The sequence below is a fragment of the Taudactylus pleione genome, unplaced genomic scaffold, assembly GCF_031769625.1.
Source record: "Taudactylus pleione unplaced genomic scaffold, aTauple2 ptg000032l, whole genome shotgun sequence".
Lineage (NCBI taxonomy): Eukaryota > Metazoa > Chordata > Amphibia > Anura > Myobatrachidae > Taudactylus > Taudactylus pleione.
Window position 1 is genome coordinate 32,637,692 of NW_028284434.1, and position 21,823 is coordinate 32,659,514.

General features: G+C 43.6%; 1 protein-coding gene across 1 annotated transcript in view; it reads right to left on the reverse strand.

Annotated features, from left to right (window-relative positions):
- Positions 1–290: 290 nt before the first annotated feature.
- The window catches only part of CHLSN (cholesin), a 344,029-nt gene continuing 322,496 nt past the window's right edge, over positions 291–21,823 (reverse strand). Inside the window, exons 6-7 of the mRNA XM_088452000.1 lie at positions 21,182–21,263; positions 291–818 (exon numbers count right to left, since the gene is read on the reverse strand). Of these exons, the coding sequence (XP_088308126.1) occupies positions 633–818; positions 21,182–21,263 (268 nt within the window). The 3' untranslated portion in view covers positions 291–632. The remainder of the gene's footprint in view (positions 819–21,181; positions 21,264–21,823) is intronic.

The window sequence follows — 21,823 nt, forward strand, 5'->3', positions numbered from 1 at the left end:
GTAAGTGTAATCGCTATATATTTTCCTAATGTTTTCATTTTGTGAGATCAATGTATGGACAGTGTTGTCGGATTCCTTCCCTCCCTTCATGTTTTCCTCTTTTTCTGTAATTTTTTTTATGTTCACTATCTATGTTGTTCTTGGAAAAAATCTTTAATAAAAACTATTGATGATAAAAGAACTAAGTTGGGGGCACAAATTATTGTTTCTCTTTTTAATTTGAGACTTTTGAGACTAAAAACAATCAAACAAAAATAATAACTTGAATAAACAAACAAACAAAAAAAGAATAACTTGAATTTTTTTTAATGAAGTTGTATGACTGTTGGATGACAATAAACACATTAAAAATAAACAGTTAACAAAAAAGTGTAAAAGTGAATATTCTAAAAGAACACTATTGTTTGCATAAAAAAAACTCTTGCATGAACCAGGATTCAGAGCTGCCTCGCCTCTCCTTGCTGGTGTGGATCAGATAAGACTGTGAACAGCATTGTGTAAAATGCAAATGATTGAAGTACGTATTTGAATGAAATAGTTAATCTTATGGGAAGTCACACCTTACTGGCCAATGTGGCAGTACGACACGATATTGCTATTGTCGGAATGGAACAGAAGAACCTGGGAGAGCTCTATGACAAAATCTGTAAGACTTTTCGTATTCTTGCTATCTTTTGTAAATCCGACTCCTCCTGTGGGTCACTGTTATCATCATACTCCTTCATGAACGCCTCGGCTTTCTGTATGGTGGTCTCACGTGCGCTGCCTTTCAAACCACCCAGATAATTTAACAGAATCTTGAAGTATTTGTAAGGAACCTAGAAAAGGGGAAAATACATTTAAAGTACTGAAGAGTAGACACATAGTTATAGTTATAAAACTTTTAATTATAATCTCATAAACTGGCCACACATCTAAAGATTATCTGTCCAACCAGCCAACTAGTTGATTGGTTGGAATGAAAATCTGGTAACATATGGGAGTAACTGATGATCAGCAATTTGCTCCTAAATGCCAGAAAACAGATGAAAATGGTCGTTCAGACAAGTTTGTTAAATGTTTGATCTAAACTATTTGTTCAAACAACAGTTTTGGTCCATTTTCCAGCGTTTGGGAGCAAATTGCTGATTGTATTCCTTACCAGATTTTCATTTCAACAAATCAACTAGTTGGCTGGTTGGACAGATAATCTTTAGATGTGTGGCCAGCTTAACAGTTGTGTATGAAATTTATTTTTAAGTAACACAAACATACAAAGTACACACAATAATTAAATTATATTAAACCTACTCTGAAGAAGTCTAGTGACAAAATAATGTTAAATAGACATTAAAATGTGTGCGTTAATAAAACAAGCACAAAATAACAATACTTTTTTTTTACTATTATCTCATAACGATTTATATTTTAAAACAACCTACTTTCCACCAGAAACTTGAAAGCGAAGCTATTGTTTGGAAAGTGTAAGTAAAATTCACATTACAAAAGGTTTTTTTTTTTTTTAGCTAAAACAGCATCAAAACTTTACAAACAAAAACTTAGCTGTTTAATTTTGTAACAATCTTTTTAACCTACTTTTGCTCTGACAAAATAGACTGTCAAATGTATTTTTCTTTCAACGCGGTGCTATTATAGAGACGTTTTAAGTGTCGACCAATCGACTGGAAACCATGAACAAGCATGTCATGGCCAACAGCGAAAACTCAAGTGGGTCATTGATAAACCTGACAGAACGGTTTATCGTGTACTTTTCTCCTCACATCTAGTTTTACCAAGTTACACACAGACCTCAAGTTCTTTTTTTTAGAAACATAGCAGGTCATTGCCAAGCAGTGGTGTACCCTGCTGCAGTAGATAAACAGAAAGTGATCAATCTTCTACTGAAGCAATATTGATTTGTAAAGGGGCCTATCCATTTAATGACATGAAAGTCTGAACGTCCAGCGTTCAATGAACGTCTTCAGTGCAGGAGCCCAACCTCCCTATATTTTAACATGCCGAACCTGACGACCGCCGTCAGGTTGACGGGCATGTTTGATAGATAGTCGTGGTCGGCAAGGACCCAGCGTGCACGCGCATTGCTGGTAATGCTGGCTATGCACTTGCAGACTTTTTCCGCGTTCCGACCGAAACCTCCTGGTTTTGGTCGCATCGTGCAGAAAGTCGGCAAATGGATAGGCCCCTTTACTCATGGCCTTGAAAGCTCTCTTGAAGGTCTGTACGTATCTTTCAGCCAAGTTAATCTTTGCATGACGTTGATGAACTGAAGTGAAATATTTAATTCTTGAATCACTGGAATTCAGCAGATACAAACTGTGGACTATTGTCACTACAAATCTGTTCTGGCAGCCTGTTTCTGGAAAAGATGGTTCTAGGAACAAACATGGTTTTCTCTGATTTAGGGGGATTTCAAATTTATAACCTCAGGCCATCTGATGTGAACATCGACTGCAAATTAAAACATACAGTCCAAGAACAGTACTGAACAACCTCACCAGGGGCGTATCTTCCTATTGGCCTGGATGGCGCTCGCCAGGGGCGCCGGCCGAGGGGGTCGCCGTTGCCACCCGACATCATTAGCAAATGATCACTGGTCTCCTGTTTGCTCTGCGCAGTGTCCCGCAGACAGCTGTCATTAGTATAAGATCCCTGGTCTCCTTCTGTCTCCTCTGCTATTATCAGTGTCCTCCATTGATTGTTAATGTGTATCAGGCTTGTTATATGTCCCTTTATATCAGAAACATTTAAAATTAGAGTGACTATTTTTTTTTTCTTTCTAATATATCTCTTCTCCCACAATACCCACCACATACCAATCACCACTCACTAATTCCCATATGTCAACCTTGCAGGAAAAGACTGCAAGCACATCAACCACAATGCTCTATTGTTTGTTATTGATGCCGTCTTTTCCTGTGTTGTTGACATATAGAAATTAATAAACAGTGCTTGCATGTAGTAAGTGTTATAACTGAAAAATATAAAAATATGTATATATTAAAAAAAAAAAAAAGTATATATATATATATATATATATATATATATATATATATATATATATATATATATATAGTCTCCCTATTTCTACAGGCGTGTAAGTTGAACTACCCCCAGTGTAAGTACTAATAAATCTGTGTTTTCCTCAGTATGGGGAACTGACCATGATCTTTATAGGTTGTGGATATTCAAGTGTCAGGATTAAGACATGATGCTTATGGACTGTTTTTATTATTGTGTGTGAGATTGCAATGGACCAATGTGGGCTGTTTTACCAGTGAATTATATGGCAGAGTTAAAAAAAGCATAATGCAGTGTAGACAGTCCAATTTGAATATATGTAAACTATTTTACCCATAATGCATGTTTGTTTTTGATGCTATCTTTTCAAGCTTTTTCTGTGTTTTTTGGCATTATTAGTAAATAGTGGTTGGCAATAGAGTAAGTTCTGTTCAAGATATATTTATTAAACAGAGAAATAAAAAAAAAATATTCTCCCTATTTCTACAGGTGTCCGAATTAAACTACCCCCAGTGTGTGTTATTTTATTTTTTCAAGTAGAGGGCGCCAGTCCCTTAGTTTGCCAGGGGCGCTCGGACCCCAAGATACACCCCTGAAACTCACCCATACATATGTTCAAGCAATGTTTTCCTCAATGGGATATGTGAAAAAATGGTCTTAATCAGTTATATTAATGACAAACAACACAACCATTGTCTAACTCCATTTGTAGTTGTATTCCTGCCACCTCAGGTGAAACTCAGATCAAGACACTTTCTTTTGCTTCAATGCTATGTAGTTGCGAGCCAGACCGTTCCTTTTCATTGTGATCACTGTCAGTGAAGTCCATTTCATTGTTGACTACCTGGTCCACACCAGACATTTTAAATCTGTCTTGAGTTGGTTTCCAAACAGTGATCCGATGCTTTCTAAGAACGGCTCACTTATTCTATGTGATTCTGCTTGTGGAATTCCAAACAGATCACAAAACCGACAATGACTAGCATTTGAGTGGAATTGCCACAGAGAAATCATGGGGGTGTTTATCCAGAAATAATTTTGTGTGTGGTACACTCTGGACCTTTCTTTTGTAGTTGAGTTGAATCCCTGGCAGCTGTTTACAAGGAAAAAGCTGGGGACGGGGAACGGTCTAGGTCTATTTCACAAAAAAAAGACAAATTTTGTAAAAAATTAAATTTTTTCAATATTAATTTTCTATGTCCCACAAATTAAGTCATAGATGGAACAACATTAATCATGAATATAATGCTGGTATCTACATTATTAAGTAGAGAGAATATTATGTAAAGTTAACATAATTCTAAAGAACAAAATGTTGATAAGGGATGCAATTTAATGTTTGACTTTTCCAAATTGCAAATGGGAGTTCCACAATTTATCACTAGGTGGTGTTACTATTAGTATATGGTGGTTGACCACGTGTTCACATGCAAGAGTAATCAGTGTCTGAAGCTGAATATTGAAGGTAAACATCAGTACAGTATAATTAACTTGTAATGTCAGTTACAAAACATGAAAAAGTTTCCTTCAGCTTTGTAAGATGTGTGATTTTTAGATACCATAAGGTATATGAGGATTCTGGATATCTATCCAATACCTCAATGTCCATTGATAGCCATTAAATAGCTTATCTTAAAAATGGTAACTAATGTTACACATTTTCTCTAACTAACGCTATTATCTTCTGTCACTATTATTATATGTGTATTTAAGTCGATATCATAGGCTACTAGAGTTCCCCTCTAGGGATGGGAACTCCTGCGTGCACCGAAGGCCACGATAAAAGGGTGCATGTCTTTAAGATGCAATCCCTTTACACCACTCTTGTGGGCGTGCCCGGCAGTTACGGACATGCCGTGCTACCCCAAGCTGTCCTGTCTCTGTGAATATATGCCGTGAGGGCTCAAAAACAAAATATTAAAGCTGGTACAGTAATTTTATTGACAGACTTCTCTGAAAATTAAGCCATTCAGTATCAAAACTAAGTCATGGCAGCTCATTGGGCTCATCTTGATGATAATATACACAACTGTTGCATATAACATTATAAGTATCAGTAATGACAACTTTCTTACTGTACAATACTTGAAAAGCAAAGGTGGTCTGCGTTTACTGGAATATTATGTTTATCCTGAGAAAGAGGACATTGATATCATAAGCACAGATTTAGTGCTGTGTACTTTGGCAAAGCCACGCGAATTGTGTTGCAAACATTATTTATCTGATTTGCCATGAGTTTTGTTAAAAAGCAGAAATTAAAATTGTAACAAAGGCTATTACTTTTAATCACTCATTACATGTAACCTTAGTTACAGCAAGCTGGACAGAATTTTTTATTCAATGTCAACCTAAGTTTTTCAGCAAAGAAAGTAAATAACACCTATAAATACACATTAAATTCCACTTATCTTGTTATACTATATTTATACATCTTCCATCTATTTGGAAGTTATGCAGTATAATTTATGTAATGGACAGTAGACATGTAACATTAGTTTCTTTCATTCGGGCGCGGTAGCCTCCGGCTCCAGCAAAAATGTGCAATAAACTCGTGGTTAGGGCAACCTCGATAATCAATGGGCACACAGAACAATTGAATTGCAACACTGGGCACTCAATAATTATCGCTGCCCAAACAACAATTGAATAGCCCCCTCTGAGTGCTCTCACTATTCATGTCACATGCTAATTGGTCTCTAAGGGCATCTGCTTGTCCTGCACCAAACTGGTAGTGCTTTAATAATTTCCTTAACTCAGTCACATATTCGGTTATGGATTCGCCCTGGTGTTAACAGCGTTTAAGAAACCAAAATCTCTTATTACTCACAAATAACTTTGGATTTAAGTGACTTCGATAAATGTCCACAAAATCCTTAAAGATTTTGTCAGGAGGTTTCAGTGATGCTCAGTAATCCTGTCACTTTCTTATCTTCCTGAATATTGATGACCTTGATGTCTAATTTCATTCTTTGTATATATGTGGTTTAGTCCTCAGTATCATTGCCAATTCTAGATATAGACCCTATAAATTATGCCATCTCCTTATTTTGACTGAGTCGCTTGAAGATCAGAAATTGCAGTACTCATGTGGCCCTCAGTATACTCCAATTCACAGACTCAGCAAGGTGCCATCACACTGCTGCGACGAGGATTAAAGTACACCATCACTACATCTCTGCACTTTGTGGATGTCAGCACTGTGTACTTTAATCCTTGTCGTCAGAGTTACATCTGTGAGAGGCTGTTTGAATGTATAACACAACACTCAAACTGCTGCAAACACTGTGCGCTTGTTTAACAACATGGCTGTGAGGTTCTGGTTTTGTTGTGGGCCCGGGGTGGTAAAAGGAGCAGACACTGAAGCAGATTTAAAAATAAACGTGGAGTTTTTAATGAGTGGCTTAACAGACATGAATGTGGAAAAACAAAAAGTCAGGGTATAGAACTAAAGTGCACTTGGGAAACTGTAGTGAAGCAATAGGAAAAAGTCCAGGTAGTGATAACAGAAGGTAGTCCAGTATTCCAGAGTTTGCGAGGCTGAAAAGAATTGCAGGCTGAAATGTGTTGCAGACTGAAGTGAGTTGCAGGCTGAAGTGAATGGCAGGCTGAAGTGAATGGCAGGCTGAAGTGAATGGCAGGCTGAAGTGAGTTGCAGGCTGAAGTGAATGGCAGGCTGAAGTGAATTGCAGGCTGAAGTGAATTGCAGGCTGAAGTGAATGGCAGGCTGAAGTGAATGGCAGGCTGAAGTGAATGGCAGGCTGAGAAATAATGTCCAGGGAAACTGCAAGTGGAGGCAAGGTGCAGGGTAACAGCTGACACAGGTACTCAGGCAAGGGAGAGGCAAAGGAGGAAGCAGGAGCCAGCGGGGCTGGAACAGGCAGGGTGAAGCAGGCTAGGTACTGATCCCAACAGACAGGTGAATGAGCACAGGAATTCTCTCTCTCAGCTCTCGCTGAGAAACACGTTGCACTGGCCATGAGAGGAAGCTCGGCACTCCCTTAAATACCCAGTGCTGCACTGAGACAGGCCAGAGAGAGCATGTGACACACCAGGATAGGGCGACTAGGTCACATGACCGGAAGCAAGATAACGGTGCCCATGCCAGAGCGGAACGGAAGCACCACCAGGCCTAACCAGACCAGAGTGACAGTATGCCTGCACAGGACTACGCGCAGCCAATGTACCCTGCCAGATACCAGCGCCACTGCCAGACGCCCCTCGCCATAGCGTCCTCACAGGTAATACCTACCAGCCGGCATGCCGAGAAACCCTGGTCGTGACAGTACCACCCCCCCCTTATGGGTGGCCTCAGGACACTCACCAGGCTTTTCAGGATGGACAGCATGGAATTTCCTGACTATTTCGGGAGCATGGCTATCCCGGGCATCAGTCCAACAGCGTTCTTCCGGGCCGTAACCCTTCCAATCCAGAAGGTACTGTAATCGACCCCTGCGGACACGAGAATCCAGAACCTGGGAGACCTCGAACGCCACACCTCTAGCAGTCTGGATACGAGAGAGAACAGGGATAACTTTGAGGAACTTGTTTAGGATTAATGGCTTAAGTAAGGAAATGTGGAAGGAGTTGGAATTCTTAAGTAAGAGGGAAGCTGAAGGCGATAAGCCACAGGATTGATGATTTCTGTGATGGAGAAGGGTCCGATTAACATTGGGCAAACTTCATGGAAGGGACTCTGAGGCGTAGGTTCCGGGTGGACAACCAAACCTGGCCTCCAACTGTCATGCAAGGAACGTTCCTTCGCCTCCTGTCTGCTTGTAGTTTGTAGCGAGAGGACGTCTTCTCCAAATCAGTGTGCACTCGAGCCCATATGGATGCAAATCTCTGTACACTATCCTCTACGGCTGGAACTTCAAAAGCCATCAGGCTCCGGAATTCAGGTACTCGAGGGTGAAGACCGTAAACCACCTGGAATGGAGTTTGATTCGTAGAGGAATGATATGAGGCATTGTGTGCGAATTCGGCCCAGGGCAGTAACTCGGACCAGTTGTCTTGGGATGATGACATGAATATTCTTAGAAAAGTCTCAAGGTCCTGGTTGACTTTTTCTGCGGATCCATTACTCTGTGGGGGTAGGCTGTGGAAAAATTTAATTTTACTTGCAGAATGGAACATAAGGCTCTCCAAAACTTTGCCACAAATTGAACGCCACGATCTGAGACTATTTCTGCAGGGAGTCCATTCAGGCGGAATATGTGCTGGACAAACAAATGAGCCATATCAGAAGCTGTGGGTTATTTCTTTAGAGGGACGTACTGGACCATCTTCGAAAATCGATCCACCACGACCCAGATGGTGGTGTAGCCCTCTGAACTTGGTAAGTCCGTTACAAAGTCCATGGAGAGGTGCGTCCATGGACGTGATGGAATGGGTAGAGGCAACAACTCACCCGCTGGGGCTTGACGGGAGGATTTTGTGCTGGGCACATGGGGTACATGAAGAGACAAACTCCAATATGTCAGTCTTCATCGAGGGCCACCAGTAGGACCTTTTAAAAAATTCCAGGATCTTCCGAGTACCAGAATGACCTGCGAAGCATGAGGAGTGAGCCCATGTGAGCAGCTGCTTCCTTAACTCCGGGGCCACAATGGTTTTCCCAGTAGGAGGCTGTATCTGTGTGGTACTGCGCGAGGTTTCAGTATTGTTGTAACAGGGAAATGATCTAGACAGAGCATCGGCTTTCTGATTGAGGGCTCCAGAGCGAAAGGTCAGAGAAAAATGGAATCGAGCAAAGAATATTGCCCATCTGGCCAGACGAGGACTTACACACTGGATATTTTTGAGGAAGAGGAGGTTTCTATGGTCGGTGAAGACAGTAAAAGGGAATTTAGCACCTTCCAATAGGTATCGCCACTCTTTAAGTGCCATCTTAACTGCCAAAAGTTCTTGTTCACCAATAGCATAATTTTTTCAGCAGGAGAAAACTTCTTGGAGAAGAAGCCACAAGGGTGAACTCGGTTATCCTCATACCGTTGAGATAGAACTGCTCCCACTTCCCCCAGAAGATGCATCTACCTCCAACAGAAAAAGTCTATCCACGTCTGGTTGTCTTAACACTGGAGCAGTGATAAAAGCTTGTTTCAAAAGCTGGAAGGCTGTCTCAGCTTCAGGAGTCCATAGAGTAGGATTAGCACCTTTACGAGTCAACGCTGTGATGGGAGCTAACAGGGACGCAAATCCTTTAATAAAGCGTCTATAGTAATTGGCGAATCTGAGCAGTCTCTGGATGGCTTTCAATGTCTGGGGTCGGGACCAATCTAGAATTGCCTGAACCTTTTTGGGGTCCATTTCCAGACTGGAACCGATGACATAACCAAGGAATGGCACACTGAAGACACATTTCTCTAGTTTACAATAGAGATGTTTTTTTCTTAAACGAGACAGCAGTTCCTTCACACGTTTATGGTGCTCCTCTAGAGAGGAGGAAAAAAAATCAGTATATCATCCAGATAAACGACTACGGAGACATACAACAAATCCCGGAAAATCTCGTTGACGAAGCCTTGAAAGACAGCAGGAGCACTGCATAAGCCGAAGGGCATCACAAGATATTCAAAGTGCCCATCTCTGGTATTAAAAGCAGATTTCCACTCATCTCCCGCACGGATACGAATAAGGTTATAGGCCCCTCGTAGGTCTAATTTAGAAAAAATGATGGATCCCTTGACTCTGTCGAATAGCTCTGTAATCAACGGAAGAGGGTATTGATTCTTGACTGTTATGTCATTAAGGCCTCGATAATCTATACATGGTCTTAACCCACCATCCTTCTTCCCGACGAAAAAGAATCCAGCTCCAGCAGGAGATGTAGAGGGACGAATGAACCCTTTCTCTAAATTCTCCCGTGTGTACTCGGACATTGCTTTGGTCTCTGGCAAGGATAGAGGATAGGTGCGACCTCGAGGAGGCATCTTATCAGGCAACAATTCGATGGGCCAATCCCATTCCCTGTGAGGAGGCAAGATATTAGCTTGTTTTTCAGAAAAACCGTCAGCAAACAGTGGATACTCTTTGGGAATAGTTGGAGGTACTAACTGTTTTCCTCATAGGTCGTATCTTGGGAAGACAGGATCTCTGACACTCAACTCTCTATGAAAGAATTTGCATAGAGCACCAGACTATCCTGGGATTGTGCAGAAGCAACCAGGTTAACCCTAGAACGACTTCTTGGGAAGCCTCAGGAATCACGAGAAATTTTAGATACTCAAAATGGAGTGCTCCAATGCGGACTAGCACTGGCTGAGTATCCTTGGTGACAACTCTGTTAGCCAGATGACGTCCGTCTACAGCAGTCAGAGAGATTGAATGATCCAGGGTAGAAGAGGGAATTCGTAATTTATCAACGAGACTAGAGGTCATAAAGTTTCCGGCTGCTCCAGAATCTAGTAGAGCAGTGACAAAGGCAGGTTTAGGCTAGACATCTATGGCCAAGATCAGGACAAAGTCTTTGGAAGTTGGGGACGGACAGATTACTCCTAACTTGATGTGCCCAGGGTCAGTTAGGAACGGGCGTTTCCCGGCTTGCGGGTACAGGTGGCCACCAGGTGACCCGATTCTCCACAGTATAGGCAGAGGTTTTTTGATATTCTTCTCTGGCGTTCTTCTGTGGAGAGGTGGGTATGATTCACCTGCATTGGCTCTTCATCTGTAGGAGGAGGAGATGGATGGGTAGAGGAAGGAAGAGTGACAGACTTAGTGTGTTCAGTTCTTTGTTTCTCGGCCTGACGTTCTCTAAAGCGGAGATTGACCTTGTTACAGAGAGAAATCAGATCATTGAGATTAGAAGGAAGGTCGCGGGTGACCAAGTCGTCCTTCAGACGGTCGGAAAGCCGATGCCAGAAATCTGAGATGAGGGCTTCCTCGTTCCATTTGAGCTCTGATGCCAAAATCTGGAACTGTACTACATATTGGCTGACGGGACGGGTTCCTTGTTTCAGTGACATAATGCTAGATGAGGCTGATACCGTTCGCCCAGGTTCATCAAAAATCCTCCTGAATGATGTTACGAAGTCTGTATAGTTGTCTAGTAGAGAATCTGAACGCTCCCAGAGTGGGGAAGCCCAATCCAAGGCGGGACCAGACAACAGAGACACCAGGTAGGCCACTTTGGTTCTAGCAGTGGGAAAGTTGTCAGGCTGTAGGGTGAAATGTATATCGCACTGATTCAGGAATCCGCGGCAGAGCTTGGGGTTGCCGTTAAATTTACTTGGCATAGGAAGTTGTAGTCGAGGGGATGCCCTGCAACTGGTATTATCAGGCGGAGTAGTAGAGGTAACTATAGTTACATTAGAGGTAGACAAGGAGGTTTGCAGATTATCCTGTTGTTTGGACATTTCTTGTAGAAACTAAGCCATTTGATGTTGCATAGCTTCCAGGTTTTCCAAGCGGTCTGCAATACATCGGAATAAAACCGCTCCAGACTCCTGTCCCATGGCCGGGTCCATGGGTCAGTGCACACTGTGAGGCTCTGGTTTTGTTGTGGGCCGGGGTGGTAAAAGGAGCAGACACTGAAGCAGATTTAAAAATAAACGTGGAGTTTTTAATGAGTGGCTTAACAGACATGAATGTGGAAAAACAAAAAAAGTCAGGGTATAGCACTACAGTGCACTTGGGAAACTGTAGTGAAGCAATGGGAAAAAGTCCAGGTAGTGATAACAGAATGTAGTCCAGTATTCCAGGGTTTGTGAGGCTGAAAAGAATTGCAGACTGAAGTGAATTGCAGGCTGAAGTGAATTGCAGGCTGAAGTGTGAAGGGTGAAGCAGGCTAGGTAATGATCCCAACAGACAGGTGAATGAGCACAGGAACTCTCTCTCTCAGCTCTCGCTGAGAAACACGTTGCACTGGCAATGAGAGGAAGCTCGGCACTCCCTTAAATACCCAGTGCTGCACTGTGACAGGCCAAAGTGAGCATGTGACACACCAGGATAGGGCGACTAGGTCACATGACCGGAGGCAAGATGGCAGCGCCCATGCCAGAGCGGAACGGAAGCACCACCAGGCCTAACCAGACCAGAGTGACAGTATGCCTGCACAGGACTACTGCACCCCACCAGATAACAACGCCACCGCCAGACGCCCCTCCCCATAGCGTCCTCACAGGTAATACCTGCCGGCCGGCATGCCGGGAAACCCTGGTCGTGACAATGGCTTTTCAGAATAGAACATATACATTACACTAATTAGGAAGTAACAAGTTCTGGAGTATCTCTCCACCATAAAGCCTGTAACAAATAGTGCCACAAACACCATAGTAATTACTCTGGGATGACCAGAACTTTAAGAAGGACTACAGCCAGAAGAGATAATAACCAGGGGGTAAATATGTGCCTGGGATCTACTCACCTTAAAAAAAATCCTTAAACAAAATATTTTAGTAGCATATAACAATGGAAATGCAATGCAGAGAAATATTGTTCAGTCTTATATTCATGTTCATAAATGCATGGGATGTATTTCTCAAATACATGATTTAGCATTTTGCAATATAGTTCTGGAAATCCAGTTTTGCTCTGTGAAATGATTCATTCTATTCTAGCTTTTGGAATTCACCCTAATCTGAAATCCTGCTCTTGGCTCCTGCAGTGATCTCTCAGGTGGAGTTTCACAATATCTGAATACAAGAATTTTCTTCTTTTGTTTCTGACTACAGCAGGCTTCAGCGGTTCATGGGTTAACCTATAAGATGCACAATGAGATGCATGCCTGCAAGCCACAGTTATATGAACCAGGTGCGGTTAATGAACACTGGCTTTTTGGCTTGCAACTAATTCCTAGACAGCTGCAGAGAACATCTGGTCCATTGTGTAGGATGTTACGGTAGCTGGTGCTAATGAAAAACAAAACACTCAGAAGGCCATCCCGTGACAATAACTTGTGTGCTTGAAGAAGTCTGAATTCACAGTCAAGTGCATGATGAGATCATCAGTTTGTGTGATGTCGGCAGAGCTTCGAGGTGTTTGAAAGAAAAGCTAAAGGATCAACTTGAGAGATGGCTCCTGGGTGACTAGACTGTTGGCCGAATCGTATCAGTTTCAGGATTGTTGGGGTTCACGTCTTAGGTACAACAGCAGGGCAGCACTTCAATAAGATAGCATATTTATAAGAGACTCCTATATATGTTATAAGCCTATGGTTCTGAAAAACAAGGACAGACAAAAGGAGGCCAGGAGAGATATGAAGAGGCCAGAGAAGAGATAAGAGCAGTCCATGGAAGTGACAAAAGGAGACCAAGAAAGAGAGGCCAAGGAAGAGACAAGAGGCAGCCAGGGATGAAAGAGGAGGAGACCAGGGAAGAGAGAGCAGGAGGTCAGAGACAAGAGGACGCCAAGGAAGAGAAAAGAGGCGAGGGAAGAGAAAAGAGGAGGCCAGGGAAGAGAAGGCCAGGTAAGAGAAAAGAGGCGGCCAGGGAAGAGAAGGCCAGGGAAGACGGAAGAGAAGGCCAGGGAAGAGAAGGCCAGAAAAGAGAAGGCCAGGGAAGAGAAAAGAGAAGGCCAGGGAAGAGAAAAGAGGAGGCCAGGGAATAGAAGGCCAGGGAAGAGAAAAGAGGAGGCCAGGGAAGAGAAAAGAGGAGATCAGGGAAGAGAAAAAAGGAGGCCAGGGAAGAGAAAAAAAAAAAAGAGTCCAGGGAAGAGAAAAGAGGAGGCAAGAGAAGAGGAGTCCAGGGAAGAGAGAAGAGGAGGCCAGGGAAGAGAGAAGAGGAGGCACAGGAAGAGAGAAGAGGATACAAAGATGAGACAAGGTGAGTGCAAATACGAGACAAAATGAGGCCAGAGAAGAGACAAGAGGATGAAAAAAAGAAGAAACAAGCTGTGAAGTGTGTCCAGGATCACAATGTCCACCAATGCCCAGGGGGCATTAACTATGTCACAAACTTTTTCCAAAGCAGAAATGATTGAACTTGACGTTAGAAGATGGGAAGAGAAGAAAGAAGTGGTATAACTAAATACACTAGTGATAGGCCATACACTACTCTTAATCTTAATAACAAACCATAACAATACATTTAATCAAAGAAAGGAAAGTAATGTCCTTGGGATTTCCACAACCCCTGAACAGGGCCAGCCCGAGCCTCATTTTTTTTGGTAAGCAAATAAAGATATATATATATATATATATATATATGCATTTTGGCACCACTTAATGGAATAAATTATATCATACACAGATAAAGTTAAAGCACTATGGGGCCTATTCATTATGGCGGTCTTTCATAAAATTATGCAGAAACTACAATTTCTGCAGAATTCTTTGTATCACCGCTATGTACTAACAGCATAATGCAGGAGATTCATGCAAAAGGCTAACTACTGGTGTAGATCGCAGTCCCCATTATTATCAATGGGGACTATGATCTGTCCCATATGTACCAAACTATAGGGGGTTTGGCCCTGTTTGTTTATGCCATCCTCAGACCGCTGTGCCTGCGACTTAACTTTAGTACATAGCAGGGACATTTTTTTCAAAAATGAAAATATCCCTCGCAATATGGACTGTAATAAATACATCCTTTAGTGTCAGGCACTGAGCCCTCACCTGTACTGTAACTTTCCTAATGCTCCAGACTGGGCACAACCTACAGGTTACATGGTCATACTGTGCACCTTACAGCACAAAACATGTACAGGCAGAGCACAATGAATGGATGGAAACAGTTCTACTTCTGCATGCATCCTTTACTTTGCATAGTGCAGTCAGATCCCAGATCTTTTCTCCAATATTCAGCAGCTATTACCAAAATAATCATTCCTCTTACCCCCTTCTCTCTCATTGCCAGGTACCTATACCTATACACTTCCATAGAGCACAGTGTTCCCGATATGACTTATACACACTGGATGTAGAGTTGGAAATGCTATATTACCATTGTGGATGAGCCAGCAGTGGTTGGAATAAAGCTCCTACAGACCCCCCCTCTTCGCACCATGGGGGCTCCTCCTGCAGCAGAGGTGACATGATGCAGGCAGGAGAAATCGGTGCTAACACATCCTCTGCTGGTGGCCAGCTCAGCCAGCGGGAGGGAGACAGGGATGTGGCTGACATAAGGGGTTCATGTGGCCGCTGTGAAGTGGCTGTGCCGCACAGTCACTTCCCGGCTGGCCTTTGCCCGCAGCTCCCGGCTGCCTGCACTTGCACACTGATTTGTCTCAGCAGTGCTTTGAAGGATGCGGGTAGTGTGGCCATAGCGTATGCCGGCTGCGGCACTGTCCTCGGCCGCGCACCCGGTGTAATAGTAAGGCTGCCCTGTCCATGCATCAAAGTAGCACCCTGGTATCAATATTATCAATGGGGACTATGATCTGTCACAGTAGTAGTACCCTGATAACAGGCAGGAAAATACTGTGAAATGATCATTGGTGTTTCCTGCATAGAAAAGATTTCTGGATTTAGTGAAATCCAGATAATTCCTGACAGAGCGCTCGCCTAATGTTAGAACTGGTGACTATGGCATGAGCCTATATCTACTATATAAATTCAAAAATTTGTCCTTCTGTCTTTCTATACAAATCCACAGTTTACAAGCTAAGACCGTGAAATGTTACATACGAGCGTATTCAAACACGGCGGAGGCAACTAAAAATTTTTTAAATCGGAATTAATTACTGTTCATCTTTAATCAATTAAAAAACACAATTTTTGCATAGCATTCGCCCTCTACAGGTCAGGTACGGAATTAGAAAAGGATTTAGCTTATCTGCTATTTTTTTTTCTATCTCTACTATCTACTATATAAAAGCAAAAGTTTTTCCTTCTGTCCTTTTGTCTTTCTATACAAATCCACAGTTTACAAGCCAAGATCTCTCATTGTTCTACACCTAAAACGCCAAAGAAGAATAAAAGCATTGTCCTGTTTGGTTTATAGTTAGATGCAGATTTGGACACCATTGTTCTTGGGCCATCTGCAAGGTCAATAATAAAAATATAAAAATTTTATTTTTGTTAAATTTCATAATTTGATTTTATAACATGCATTTTGCTACATACTAAGGAATTATGGAATTTTATTCTGTAGCATATAATCTAAGTCTCTGAACATCATTTACTATGGCTCTCACGTGGAGTTTACAGTACCTTTTAAATGCTGTATGAATTTATAAAAACTATTGATTGGGGATGAGCGGGTTCGGTTCTCAGAGAACCGAACCCACCCGAATTTCGGGGATCCGGGGCGAGCCGAGCCAAGCTCGGATCTCCCTGCCTGCCCCGGATCCCTCACCCGAGGCAAAACCTCACGATCCCACTGACGGGTCATGAGGTTTTGTACTGAGCGGGCTTAATGCTGATTGGCTGACAGAGCCGTCTGTCACGGCTCTCAGCCAATCAGCGTTAAGGCCATTTAATATGCACACGGGAAGCAAAAGAAGATGGCGCCTGCCGACTCCCCCGCTGCCGACACTGCCAGCACCCCTGCACTGCTACCCCACGTACTGAGGACACCGTCAATGACCCCCCACACTGCCGACACTCCCACACTGAGGACACCACCAGCACCCCTGCACTGCTGACACTGTCAGCACACATGTACTGAGGACACCGCTGGCACCCCCGCTCTGCCGACACCACCAGCACCCTGCATTGAGAACACCCCTGCACTGCCGACACAGTCAGCAAACCTGCACTGAGGAAACCGCTGGCATCCCCGCCCTGCTGACATTGCTGGTACCCTTCACTGAGGACACTGCCAGCACCGCAGCACTGCCATTCCAAGTATTGAGGACACCATCAGCAGCCCCTGCACTGCCGACACAGCCAGCAAACCTGCACTAAAGACAACGCTGGCATCCCCGCACTGCCGACATCACCGGTACCCTTCACTGAGGATACTGCCAGCACCGCCATCATCAACCCCCGCACTGCCGACACTCCCACACTGAGGACACCACCGGCAACCCTGCACTGCCGACACTGTCAGCACACATGCACTGGGGACACCGCTGGTACCCCTGCTTTGGCGACACCCTGCACTAAGGACACTGCCAGCAACCCCCGCACTACTGCCCCACGTATTGAGGACTCCGTCAGCGACCACACACTGCTGCTACTCCCGCACCGAAGGCATCCCTGCACAGCCGACACTGTCAGCACTCCTGCACTAAGGACACCGCTGGCACCCCCGCTCTGCCGATACTATGCATTCAGGACACTGCCAGGGCCCCCATTCTGCCAACACCGCCACACTGCCAACACTGAAGGCACTTCCGCATTGAGGACACTGCCAGCAACCCCGCACTGTTGACACTGCTGTCACAATAAGTGCACTATTGGTGTATCCAACCCATACTGTATAACACACTGTATCTGTGTTGGAACGTGGAAGCTGAACTGCCACATTAGTGCCGCCCACTGTGTCGCTTAGCTTAGTCAGCCAGCTAGCTGGATGCAACCTTTTGGCCTTAACTAGATGAAAAAAATAATATTGTTAGGTGGTCAAATTTGATTGGAAATGCTTGGAAATAAATGTTATTGAGGTTAATAATACTGTAGGAACAAAAACAGGCCCATATATGTGATTTTAGCTGTTTTTATGATATTTTAAGAAAAAAATCCAGATCCAAAACCGAAACACAAAACACCAAGTAAAAAAAATCCAAAACCAGATTCAGATCCAAAACCAGGGGAGATTAAGATCCAAAATCAAAGCACGAGGGTCGGCGCACATCTCTACGTATTGATATTAAGCCAGGCTTATTATGAGTCTGAATATGGTAAAAATTGCTATCTGCATCCATGAGGAGAGATCCATCTGATTTAGAATCAGGACCACAAAGATGGCAACTATACTGGGATGCAAAAATGCAGCTCTGCAGCACACATTTTTATTTATACTTGCTCATGCATGAGCTTACACAACTAGATGTCGTCAACAGTGGCGACCAAACTATTTTGCCTACCTCCTTGGTTGCTGGACCGCACTATGGAACGCACAGAGGCTACTTCCGGTTCATTCCTTTGTCAGCTCCTGAAGGGTAAAACCGATTGGATGAATCTTATACACCGTGCAGACCCTGAATACCGGAAACAGCTGCACAAGGAACTGGAAGTAGTTGCTGTGCATTTCATAGTGCGATCCTGCAACCAGGAAGTGCACAGTCATCCTGGTATCAGAGCAACAGAAGCTCTTGGCCATGTTTACACTGTACATCCAACAAGTTTTGAATGCTTCTATCGCCGAAGTTTGCTTTACACCGTTACAGGTCCTACATCCTTCGAAGACCTTAGGACTGTGGATGGGGAAGTTGGTCACACTTTTCGTGTGGCCTGCCTATGGAGAGGTTTGTTGGAGGATGATGTGTAAACAAACATTCTGAAAATCCCGGGCAACGCCGGGTACTCCAGCTAGTGTTAATATATATGCCAGGTTCTAGTGTTCACGCTAGGTCCGGCGCAGGAGTAGAAAGTGACACTCATGCGCGCGTCTGAAAAGGGGACGTGGTCACTCCTCTTTCTCATCACTCTTGGGGGTGTGCCCGACACTTATGAACATTCCGGGCTGCCCCCAAGCCATCTATTCACCGGCGGTGATCACTGCACCGCAATTTCTCTCACCCGCAGGACACTGCGACCCGCGGATGAGGACGGCACCTGCCATGTTGTTTTAGCGGGGCACCTCCTAAAGGGCAGGGCGCAATCTGCCCTTTTGAAATTGGGCAGGACGCGGTGCCCCACTAAAACAGCCTAGAGGAGACGCTAGGTTCTACTTAATTAAAAATAATAAAAGTTAAAAAAAATATAATCATTAAAGCTAAAAATTAAAAGAAAAAATAGTGTACATCTGTAATTGTATTAAAAAAAGCATGTGGCCTATATTGTCAATTTTTTTTTTATTAAATTGTAACATGGGACACATATGTAGGGGCACTTTATTATATTCTCGTGTAATTTTTTTAAATATTTTGTTTATATAACACATTAATTGCTTTTATTTATAGCAGTGCCTAAACATTTTTATCGATGGCAAGTATCTTCATTACAAATGTCTTTCTTTGCAAATGTTGGTGGTAACAAATAATGCAAATGGGCTGCCGATGGTAACCCATGTAGAAAATGATTGAAAACTCTGAATAAAACATAAAGGGAAAAAAAATGCAATGCAGGCCAGCAGGTGGCAGTGCAGAGCTCTCCTTTCTTTCCAGATTTTAGATAGATTGATTTCATTGTACTGTAGTATTGTCTCCCATGAACGAGGGCATTTCAAAACTTTATATTTGCAGAAATTATTTTCCAAAATGCACCCCACACCCCATTATTGCTGGATAGTACTCATTAATACTATCCAGCAATAATGAGTATGACTCATGTAAAAACATTACATGTAGCTGCAAAATTAGGAGTTAGAATTCATCTAAAAGATGCAGGAGCCTTTACGCTCATCTGAAACATTCAGTGATCGCAAAGTACACGCTATAGCATGTATTTACATGGTACAGGCACTAAGGGACCCAGTTTTTTAAAAAGACCGGGTCCTGCAGGACGCGCTGTGTGTGCGCGCTGCAGCTGCCGGCCAAGTGACATTATGACATGTCAGGCTGCCTTTTTCTGCGCCGCATGGGCTGACAGTGTGACTGTTCCCCGGGCTTCCATGCTCAGTTCTGCGGCTAGGTGAGGTCAGATTCCCCCATTCTCCTCCCGGGCCCGATCCTCTTCATGCCAGGTCCCCGCCCAGAGTAGCAATGTCCGACCAGAGTAATACGGATTGCATTAGGATCATCTGCAAGGCCACAACCCATGTGGTCACCCCAAGAAGAAGCAACTGGACTGTGAGTAGTCTCTCTCTGGGGATACATCCTATGTTAACCAGTGGGGCTGCCAGTGTGTGGTGGGGCACTATTTTGCTGTGCAGTGACAGCGTTACCAGTTTGTGGTGGTGCCATACTGTGTGGAACATTCGGGGACCAGGGGGAGCTAAGGCCCCTTGTGTTGCACCAGGTGTTCTCCATTGTGCTGTGGGACCCTCATTTCCCAGTATGGTGGGACCCTGCTCTATTGTGGCCATGTGTGGTGGGAGCCTTCTGTGCAATGCCAGGGTGGTGCTATTGTATAGTTGGAGCCTTCTGTGTGGTGCCATGGTGCTGCCAGTGTGTGTTGGTACCTGTCTGTGCAATGCCAGTGAAAGCATCTCACCCACTACTTGCCCACCAGTACTACGCCAGCTGCCATCTACCCTTGCCCCCTCCCTAACCCCAGCACTGCCTGCCCTTAGCCCTCTCCTTGCCCTGTAGCACTGTTGCAACTGCTGTCTGCACTTATCCCCTCCCTACCCACCCCCAGCACTGCCTGCCCTTACTCCTCTCTACCCCCAGTTATACCCCAACTTCTCTCTGCCTTTACCCTCAGATCTACCCCAACTGCTACCTGCCCCCAGCACTGTCCCAACTGCTGCCTGCCCTCACCCCCATAATATGTGATGGGACCCACAATCACTGACATTAATGCTATTAAAGCTGTACTCTAATTTAAAGCTGCGCTCTAGTAAAAATAGTACATGTTACTTCCACGTATTGCAACACATGATAACCTGACCAACTCACGCCAAAGTCTATTCATGACAGTTCTATGCTAAATATAAACATGCATTTCAATGCTATAAACATTCACATGATCATTTCGGTGCTTTTTATTTGGGCAATGTCTACACGGGTGCCGAGAGGTGGGGGCAACGGGTACAAATTACCTGGACTTCTATAGGGGGAGGCGTAATATCGACAACAACCTTCCTCCACTGCGTTGCCATGACGACAGCCCCCTTTGTGCACACAATAGCTATGTACACCCTAAAAGGGTTTCTAGACCTCCCAACCGTCCTGATTGTGGCAGGACAATCCTGCCTTTCGGAAACAATTTCGGTCAGAATTGATTGTTTGGTTTGCTTAGAGAAACATTTGAACTGTTCTGGTGCCCAGCATGGCGTAAGTAGAAATAGGATGGTGAAGGGGAGGTCACAGTCTAATGATCTTCTTACCAATTTTCATAAACAATATAACTTAGCACACAGGGATGTAGCTGTAGAGTCTGGCCCATACAGTGCTCCATCTTTGTAATCCAACATCTCCTAAAGCTGCACGTTGCAGTATTTTTTATCAGAAATAACAAAGTTCACATTAGCAGATTATGAACATGGCAAGCACAGGTGATAAATTGGTTACACACCTTCTCTTCGTCATACATGTTCATGAGGAGCCAGGTTTGTCTCGTTTTTTGAAACTTCCACTCTGAGTGTTTTTTGGACCATCTGAAATCAAAATAAGGTGTAAAGAAGTTCAGCTTTTTACTCATGAATAACCAGTTACACATTGGGCTCGATTCAATTCAGCGCGATGCTGAATAGCCCTGGGAAGGAGTTTCCAGAGATATTCAATCCACAGCGCTATTTGGTCCGACAGCGGCCAGTTAAGATGGTTGTTTAGTCGCAAGAACCGACATTCTCCGACTAAAGTGCCGGCCCAGCACTTTTGTCGGATTTGTAGAATAAATCCTTTAATCGGACCAAACATCATGCTGAATTGAATTGAGCCTATTAATATCTCTGGAGGAATGAAGGGAAATCTTTGGCACTGTTGCTGCTACAAATTGTAAAATCTTTATATCCAAAACTGGAATATGTAATACCTGTAATGAGAGAGGGAACATACTGTGCATAAAAGCTCAAATATTTAATTTTATTTATATATGTATATATATGTAATTTTTATTAATAATTTTATTAAGTGGAGCTAAACCCTCCTCCATATACAGGGTGGGCCATAAGTGTGTAAATACCCCTATAAAAAGGAAATGAGTAAGGAAATATTA